The sequence below is a fragment of the Poecilia formosa genome, unplaced genomic scaffold, assembly GCF_000485575.1.
Source record: "Poecilia formosa unplaced genomic scaffold, Poecilia_formosa-5.1.2 Scaffold440, whole genome shotgun sequence".
Classification (NCBI taxonomy): domain Eukaryota; kingdom Metazoa; phylum Chordata; class Actinopteri; order Cyprinodontiformes; family Poeciliidae; genus Poecilia; species Poecilia formosa.
In genome coordinates, this window is record NW_006800379.1 from 151,402 (window position 1) to 160,763 (window position 9,362).

Genomic DNA, 9,362 nt, shown 5'->3' on the forward strand with positions numbered 1-9,362 from the left:
ACACGCACACGCACACGCACACGCACACACACACACACACAGCCATGAAATAAGTACAGCGTAGTGCTTTTGTTGAAGAGGCTAAAGAACAGGCAGCGTTCCAGTGGCTGGTGTTTTGTTTAATGTGGGTCAGCAGCAAACCCTGAGGGCAGCTGAAGAGAAGCAAAGGGAGGGCAGGAAAGATTGATGGATGGACTGAGGGAAGTAGAAACGAAGGACAGGAGAGTTTTTGTGTCGTCAAGTAATGGGACGAAGTGAAAATGTGTCTCGGAGAGACCGCGCTGGGATAAACCACAGAGAAAAGCTCTGGGGTCATGCAGAGAGACGATTTATGGCTTCACATCGGGACTTTAGAGTCACTCTGTGAGTCATTACGGCTTAATAATGGCCATTCTGTTGGGACATTAAAGATTATTTCAACGGCTCCGTCCTTATTTTCAGGCTAATGCACATGAAAGTCCCTCTGATGCCGACGACGGATAAAACCCGCGTGTGGTTCAGGAAAACCAAACGTGTGGGACTCACGGTGCTCTGCGGCGGCCTCGGCGGCTCTTCTCCGGGGCTCTTCTTACCCAAACAGGCAACTCTCCAGGCCTCCTGAACCTCAGAGTTGAACACAGTGAAGACCAGCATCACCGACAGGCCCTGAGGAAGAGAAAGCAACGCAGCAAGGTTTGAGACCTGAGCTGTATCCATGCAGGTTCGGAGCGCGCGCTCTGCACTTTGTTTTGTACCTGCAGCAGGCAGAGAACGTCGAAGATGTAGTAGAAGGCGAGGATGCTGTTATTTACAGCCATCAGGCCACACAGCCAGGTGGAGGTGGCGACCAGCAACAGCAGGAAGGCATTTCGAATGGTAGCACTGAAACAGTGAGAGGCAGCACAGACAAGAAGGAAATCTACATTAAACTGGAGGAAAGCTCTATTAAAGATGTTCACAGTCATTTATAAATACACACAAATCATTCGTGTTTTATAGGGGAATTTGTTTGTATTATAGAAAACCTGCATATTTAAGTAAAGCAGAGTGAAACAGGGACAGGCTGTGGCCATACAGTCTGGTTCTGGTTCTTTTTCAAGAATGGGTCCACAGTCGTCACTTTCTTGATCCGGATGAGGGATTGCTGCAAAGTTTACAGCTCTACGAATCATCTGGGCTCTTTTAGATTAATTTTTTTACCAAATATGATTATTTGATCAACTGGATTGGACTGTAAATTCTTCCAGTTGGGATTGTATTGTACTTAGATCTGAATCTGGATTACACTGAAACATTTTCACGTGTTCCACATTATATTCTGCAGCAACATGTGAAACAAGAGACAATGTTATGTTGGTTAAGAGGTTGCCTCTTCACCCGTTTGTCAGCAAAAATAATTTAATTTAATTTAGCTTAGAGCAGTCAATATATAGCATTGTGTCTGTAAACTGAAAACAGAGTTGAGAAGGAAACTTACATGACGGGAAGTTTCTTCGTCTCCTTCTGCGATGGGTTACAAGACATCTTGGCTACAGCTGTGAAAATCCCTCCATTCATCTGGATAAAGGGAGATCAATAACCATGGTAAGGTAACGCACCGAACGCGTTTCAACAAATCCAATTCTGCTCCTGGGATCGTCTGGGATCGGGGTAAACAGCTCACACAAAATCGATGGGGATAAAATAGTTGCCCATCGGCAACCAATTCGACTTGAGACAAATTTGTCCCCTCCTCAGAAAACAATCGTTCAGTAAAATGATTCATACCATGATGAGACGTTACGCTGAAGTGGAAGATTCATTTGAGGATCGGTAAAAGCGGGTTGTTGTTTTCAAATTGAAAGGCGTTGACACAATGAGGAAAGCAATTAAAGCTGTGCTCCAGTAAAGTTCAAGTAGGCTCTCATCCTGAAAACAAGTGTAGTGTTGCCACTTGTGGCGGATGACAGAAACCTGCTTAGAAGTTAAGCTAAAGATTAAAAGCCAGGAAGCAAGTTTTCACGCAATGTTCCATGAACTAGACCATTTTTTTTCTTAGGTGGTATTATTTTCACATCATCAGAGACGAAGCCAAAAAAATAAATAAAAATCATTCTTTGCTTCACTGCTTTGATAATATTTCATTTAGGTTTGGGTGCTTTCAGAGTTAAATCCAGCATATGTGGTGTGCAGGGAGACGGTTACCAGTAAGACGATTGCAACAGGACCAGCGAAGCTCCAGATGAGTTTGTCATATATGGAGATCCAACAGAAATCTGGGTTGCCGTAACCTTCAGGATCCAAACCGACAGCCAGGCCTGCAGGACAGAGAGACAGAGACAGAGAGACAGAGGCAGAGACGGAGAGACGAGACGTCAAGGTTGTGTCTGTGGTCAATCGCTAAGATCTAAATGAAGCGCCTTTTGTGACATGCAGTTCATTTTTTATACTTTGCTTCACATGCTCAAATTATTAATGCATCTATTCAGGGGGCTTGGATACAAATGCCACTTTTTTTTTATTTTTCTTTCTAAAAAAGAAAAAGAACAAAAGGAAAACATGTATATTCTTTTCTTTTGAACTCACAACTATGTACAAACTTGTGTTGGTCTGCCACAGAAAATCCCCAAAAATGCATTGAGGATTAAGGTTGTAATATGGGGAACAATGGGAACAATATAAAAGATAATTAATGGATGTGGTATCTCATTATTTTGTGAAATAACAATCACTACTTTAAGGGCTGTCAGCTCAAATGAAATATTATTGTATCTTTAATTATAATGTAATTTAATAAAGAAAAGTCCAACACCTTTTAAAAACGGTTAAAGTGAGATGTTGCAATTAAAAAGTAAAAGAATTTTTTTTTTATCTGTAACACAACTTGCAGGTACTCATTTGACATTATCCTCGTGTTCTAGACGCGGCTGCCAGGACGTCGACGATGTTTTCAGTCCAGCTGTATCCTTAGCGATCACTGTCAAGGCTCTGACATTCACGGATGTGTATATTCAAAATTGAATTGCAAAACCATAAGAGATGGGAAAAGCCTAAACGAAGGCAGACAGATTAGCGCACCTTCCTTGCCAGAGGCGAACGACACGCACGTGTGTGTGAGTAGGTGTGTGCAAGGTAGCGGGAGACGGATCCGTTCTCGAGGCGAAGGGAGACGGCGGCTTGCAGGTCTGACGGTGACAGAAGCCGCAGCAGATAGAGGTGAGCTGACAGCACATTACGGCTCTGGATGGAAACCGCACATGTACGCGTGTGAAGGGAGGGGAGAGAAAGTAAAGCCGGCAGATATTACATGTCTCACAGCGGTAATTGCTTGCTTGTGAATTTCTGCTTCGCTATCGCAATATTAAAATGCCACCAAAACGGTTTTAATGGAAGTGTCAATAGGAAGGCCTTATCTCCACAGCCAAGCTGGCACTGAAACGAACGTGACGGATATGACGGTGCAGATCCTGTGCGAGGCGAGACCCGCCTTGCGTTTCCACGGAGACGCGTTTCCGCGTTATACCTGTGATGATGGCAGGCACGCCCCAGCCGATGGCGTAGTAGAACCTCATGGCTCCGTAGTTGATGTTGCGCTGTTCGGTCTGCATGCGGTAGATATGGAGACCCTCGACGAACATCCAAGCGAACGTCGACATGAAGAAGTAATGCAGCAGGATGGCGACGACCGTGCACAAGAACTGGAGGGAAAACAGAGAGAGAGAAATGAAAAACCTGGGGGTGGAGGGAATGGAAAATCGAATACAGCGGTAAGAACATGGATATGTAAAAAGTAGTACAGAAATACTAGACATGGGAGCACAAATAAAAGCAGTGCTAAAGAAGGGAAAAGAGAAAAACTGAGTGCCTAGCTAATGCAAAGCAGGTTCTCAAATCAACAAGACATCTTCATTAAAGCGCCGCGGCGCAGGTGTTCGCTGTGAAAGAGCAGCAGTTCATGATTCAATTACTAATGAACAGAGTTTAGGGCACGGTGTCGCAGAATATTTCCAGGAAAAAAATCACAAAAACGACTGAAAGTCAATATTGTGGAATCGCTGTGATCGAGAAATTCGAGCCAGCGGAGCCTTTTAACTGCGATTACCACAAAAAACAAGAAAGTTACAGAGAGTGATGATTGCAAAAGCTGCGTTTTCTTTTACAGCAAAATGGTAGAAATGCTTTTGCTAATTGCAGTCAGCTGAAGTCCTAATAGCATAGCTTACAGCGCATATTACTGGAGCAGATAAAAGCTTCACAAACACATCTTCCTCTAAGTGAAGATGTGTTTGTTGTGGAAGTCATGTTGACTTAATGTAAATAATGTAGAAAACAAGTATTTAAGATCTGTCAGAAATTACTCTCAGACTGCAGGAGTGATGCTGGAACTGGTTGATTTAAGTCTTTACTATCTTGTCCGTCTGTGCAGCTCATGTTAAAACATGAGCTGCACAGAATTACAGCACCCACAAAGTCCTCTGAGAGAACTGTGGGGCTAAAACCAGAAAGACCATCAAAACAACTCGATAGTTCTCAAGTTTGGGAATTTTGCATAGATTGATTATCAGGAAAAAAATAAAAAATAAATAAATAAAGAGCAGTCAAACAAACCGGTGATGATGAATCCTGCTCTGGATTAGGATGTACTTTGACTAACTCCGAAAGGCTGACTAAGTATTATGCTAAATTAATAGGTCTCCTGTGAGCCATTTTAACTTTTACGTGTTTTTTTTTTGTTTTTTTTTTTTTTAATCAATAAGTGTTTCCTGAGAAAAGGCTTTGAGAGGCTAAAGATATCAAAGGGTTCAAAGGGTTAGGGTAGTTTTGAAATTTTGCTTAAACTTAAATTTGAAGGATTGGTTTGGGGGACAAAAAATGTATCTGTTTATTTTCTGTGTGAAACTTTTTGCTTAAATTCTATGGTATCCTGAACAAGGTGTAGTACAACTGGATTATATTTACTCAAGGTCTTCACAAAGACACATAACAGAAAGATATAAACATTTACAAACTTCACAACCGCTAATCAACCTGACTGGTGCTTCTTCAGGATAGTTTTCTACCTTAAAATACTCTACCTTTGTCTCAAAGGAAAGAAACCTGAAATGAGACTTTAGGATGCCTGAGATGTTCTAGTTACGCTGGAATGAGCATATATGGCTCTAAACCTTTGAGCTCTGTGTGTGTGTCTAGGTTAAAGAAAGCAGAATGCTAAATCTCATATTTTGAGGCCAGAGAAGCTTAGCACAAATTGACAGCGACAGCCAAGGACAACACACAAAAAAAAAGGATGAAAAAAAAAAAAAGACAGCCGCCTTGGCAGCTATACAGCCAGACGATGAATTTCACACTCCCACACACAAACAGGAGCGTGCTAACACAGAAAGAGGCACAAACTAGTAAAAAAAAAAAAAAAAAAAATGAATACACAGCACAGCTGCGGGCACTAACATGCTTTCCGGAGCGCGATGTTCATGAGTTAGAGAACATATTGTTCAGCTAGAAGTTACCAATCGCTCTGCAAAGAGCCTTACAGTCCACAGAGTGGTGGGATGCAGCTTAATTAATTGGATTTCACGCAGAGTGAGCACATATTTGCACTTCCCTCTTTGCAGGATTCACTGCTCTGCAAACACACTCCAACATGAGAACATGTGTTATGTAACCAAGCAGACATCCTTAGGTTAGAAAAGGCGAGGGGGTGGGGGGGAAACAACAAAGTGGAGGTAACTATAGGAAGACAGTGATCGCACACTGATGAGTGGAGCCATGTTTTCCTGATTTCAGACAGGTTTGGTTAAAAAACCTTCTCAAAAAGTCAAGACTGAAACAGCTCAACAACATAAATTTCAATAAAATTGTTGAATAAAAAGACATAAGCATTTGAAAGAATGAAAATAGATGTAAATAAGTGTTAATGTGTCTTGGAAATGACATATTGCACATGGACTGAATTAAAAAGCTTGCCTATATTGCACACATTACAAACAAAATAACACGACAGGTAAGAACAGACCAACATTTAGGGGGAAAAAACACACCACACATCTCTACCTGTTGTTCAGTCTGATTGACCCCCAGTAAATACACCAGCTCAGACAGAAACATGGCTGCCGCTGTGTTCGAGTGGATGCTTCTAGTGTTGGACTTCAGGCCCCGCAGGCAAGACAGCACCAGGACGGTGAGGAGGAGGGCCAGCATGGAGACGCACAAGGAGGAGTAAGTCACCATGGCCAGCGTCTCCAGATCCCCCTCCAACTGCTGCTCACACACAGAGGAGAAGAGAGGAAGGAAGGGAAAGGAAAAAAACTTTGTCAGACCTCTGTTGATCAGCCTTGTGTGTTAATTAGGCATGACGATATGAATATATTCTGCACATAAACATAAAGGGAAAAAACTAGCCAAACTAGCTTCCATAACCATTTAAGATGTTCAGATGAAAAGAGAAATGCTGCGACAGACAGTTTTACACATAAGGGTTAGCGGTGGTAGATTGATTGAGCACCACATCATGATGGAACCTGTCATGGTATAAATCAGCATTAGATATAAATGCTTGATGTGTGTCTGACCTCTCTATGGGAGCTGTCCATCAGCACGCCGAAGGTGCCCAGTCTCTGGCACTGACAGCGGACGTGAGAGGTGTTCCTGTACACCACTGTACAGTCTCTCACCGTCCAGCAGCCTCCGCTCTCATGTCTGCAAACAGAAGGGTTTCGATTGCAGGACTCCATGGGAATCGACACGTCAAAATACGAGTGAAGTATTTCCAGAAGTCCGTTAGTAAAGTTTGGACAGTTTTTCCACTTTTGGAGTGGTATAACTACGCTGGTGTGTTGCTACAAAATGTCTCAAACCCACTCAACAGCATCCATCAGCTCCGCTTCTTACCCTTATACTCAGAATGAACTCTAGTCGGCTCTTTATAGCGCTCAGCTACCATTATTTTAGTCATATTTAAGTATTGATGTCTTCTCTGCTATGACAGCTCAGCAGAAATTAAGGAGTTCAGGTTTCTTACACAGCCTGGAAAATTGTATAAATATATTTTCTGACTTATGTGAAACACTTTTTCAAATCAATGTGTAAAATTAGGGAGATCAAATCATTAATGCGCCCTAAGAAAAGCACCGTCCAAAACTATGTTTCTAATACAGAATTGTATTATGAAAAACTAAGAGAATCAGCCTTATGAGCACACACACGGTGCTGACGTTGCTGCATTGCTATGTCCATGCATTCATGTGTGGATTTGCACTCACGGGCTGCTGTGGTTCCACTGCACACACAGAGGCTTGCTGCGATTGGCCGTCTCTAGCAGCTTAAACTCCAGCAGTATTGGCTGGTCCAGGTGACCGCCCACGAACGTCTGGTTGTTGTAGACGGAGATGGTCACCACCGGGGAGTTCATAACCGGGTGTCTGGGAAGCCTTGGTGGGGAGGAGAGAGAGACAGTGCAGCGTTGCCAACCAGTCGCTTGATCGGACTAACAGAGTTTTATATTCGGCGGTGAAGAAGAAAGGCAGCGGGATTTGCATTTTAGATTAGATATGAATGGCTTTTCATTGATGCCGACTGCAAACTGGACAGCTCGTTACTGTGTAATTAAGCCCAGAGGAGAGGTGAGAAACGGCAGGCGGGAGGGAAGGCGCCGTTAGAACGAGATAGAGAGAAAAAAAGAACAGATGTCAAATAAAGCAACGTTGTAATTAGTGCTAAAGCAGTTTCTCCACTAACCTAGAATCTAGACGACTTCTATGTTCAATATTTAATGTTCACGCCATCCAGGAGGAAAGGAACCAAATACCAAAACCATGTGCTTTAATTTTGTGAGCTTATGTTTTTGTTAGAAGATTAACAAACAGTAGAAAGAGTTCACATTTGGCCCTGCTCTTTAGAAAGGCTGTAAAAGAGATTGTAGCACACAGCACTTAAAACAATTTCGATATTTTGGGATACAATTAATGATAGACGGTTTAGTATTGAATAAAGATAATGATTAACTAGTTGCTTCAGTAACTGAATGGCCTCACTCAGCAAAATATCAAAACATTTTAGGAGCAGCTCCTTCCCACCTCACTCCTCTCCGGTCTGCGTGGTACTTCGGAGGCAGCGCGGCCCCAAGGCTTCGATAGATCAACAAGATGACGATGGTGATGGGAGGGTCAGTCAACGAAACGCTGCGTCTAGCTGCTGCATAATCCTTAGTCTGATTGGCTGAGATGCTGGCAGGGGCCGAGGCGACACTCTGAGGGGCCGAGGCTGGAAAGGAGAAGCCAGAGTCAGAATATTTTTGTGGTTCTTGACCTCGGACGTTTCAGTGATGCAGTGATTAGCGTGTCTTCGCCTACGTTCTTTCTCTGAGCGCTCCTTCTCCTTCCAGCTGTGCTGCTGCTGCTGCTGCTGTCGCTGAGGCACCAGGGCAGCAGGGGGCAGTATCACGTGTGTGTAAGGGTCCCACAAAGCTTGACCACGGAACAAGGTGTTCTGATAACGTGGGAAGCGCCGTCGCACGTGGGTGTGGTTCTCCACGCGGTCCAGGTTCATGACTGAGGGGCAAACAGATCACATTCAATATGTGAAAAATTTCAAAAACTACCAATGGCATCAAGTAGATTTTGATCAATGACAGCATCACGGTCTTCCAGAACTTCAGGGTTTGTTTTCCACTCAAACACATCGGTTGATTTTCATATTGTACTCTCCTGTGAAAACACCACTGTTACGGAGTGAAAGCTTCTTCATTCAGGACGGAGGCCTGGATGTCTTTTCCTGAACATTTCTGTTCAGTTTTTTACTAAGGAGAAAAACGCCGACAGCTGTCCGTAACCCAGCAACCAAAAATCAACAAAAGCAAGACAGTGACAAAAAAACAAAAAAAAACCAGAACAAGATCCTGTTAAGAAATCTTCAAAATAAAATACTTCCTCTAATCAAATAAATCATGTCTCGCACTAAAATATATTTCACTTCACCCTTGTAATTATATACAATCATGTTCAATTCAATTAATAATCATCAGAGGTGTGACCAAGTCACTGTGTTGCAAGTCTCAAGTAAGTCTCAAGTCTCTGTCCTCAAGTCAAGTCAAGTCTCAAGTCAAGACAGGCAAAAGTCGAGTCAAGTCTCAAGTCAGGAACCTTTAATTTCAAGTCATTTCGAGTCATTTTTATTATTTTTTTTTTTTTATAATTTGCAATTATACATAAAATTCAAATAGACCATTTGTTCTTTTTAAAATATGTATTTATCTCAAATGATAGAACATGTGTAGCTGAACACAAAGTATAAAAAACATTTTTAAAGTGGACCTCTTTATTGTGCAGTTCTGTTAAACTTGATATTCAATAAAAAAAGACAAAAATGCTTACATTTCCACAGCAAAATACAAAGAACCATAACAGCAG

The 9,362-nt window shown here is 42.4% G+C and overlaps 1 protein-coding gene across 3 annotated transcripts in view; it reads right to left on the reverse strand.

The window, feature by feature from the left end:
• Nucleotides 1-9,362, reverse strand: part of celsr3 (cadherin, EGF LAG seven-pass G-type receptor 3) — a 101,629-nt gene that overhangs the window by 9,387 nt on the left and 82,880 nt on the right. For all 3 annotated transcript variants that reach the window (XM_016663734.1, XM_007577420.2, XM_016663733.1), the window contains 10 exons: nucleotides 8,307-8,504; nucleotides 8,031-8,217; nucleotides 7,218-7,385; nucleotides 6,528-6,654; nucleotides 6,010-6,216; nucleotides 3,482-3,656; nucleotides 2,164-2,276; nucleotides 1,457-1,536; nucleotides 735-861; nucleotides 526-645 (listed from right to left, as the gene is read on the reverse strand). In XM_016663734.1, coding sequence (XP_016519220.1) covers nucleotides 526-645; nucleotides 735-861; nucleotides 1,457-1,536; nucleotides 2,164-2,276; nucleotides 3,482-3,656; nucleotides 6,010-6,216; nucleotides 6,528-6,654; nucleotides 7,218-7,385; nucleotides 8,031-8,217; nucleotides 8,307-8,504 — 1,502 coding nt within the window. The remainder of the gene's footprint in view (nucleotides 1-525; nucleotides 646-734; nucleotides 862-1,456; nucleotides 1,537-2,163; nucleotides 2,277-3,481; nucleotides 3,657-6,009; nucleotides 6,217-6,527; nucleotides 6,655-7,217; nucleotides 7,386-8,030; nucleotides 8,218-8,306; nucleotides 8,505-9,362) is intronic.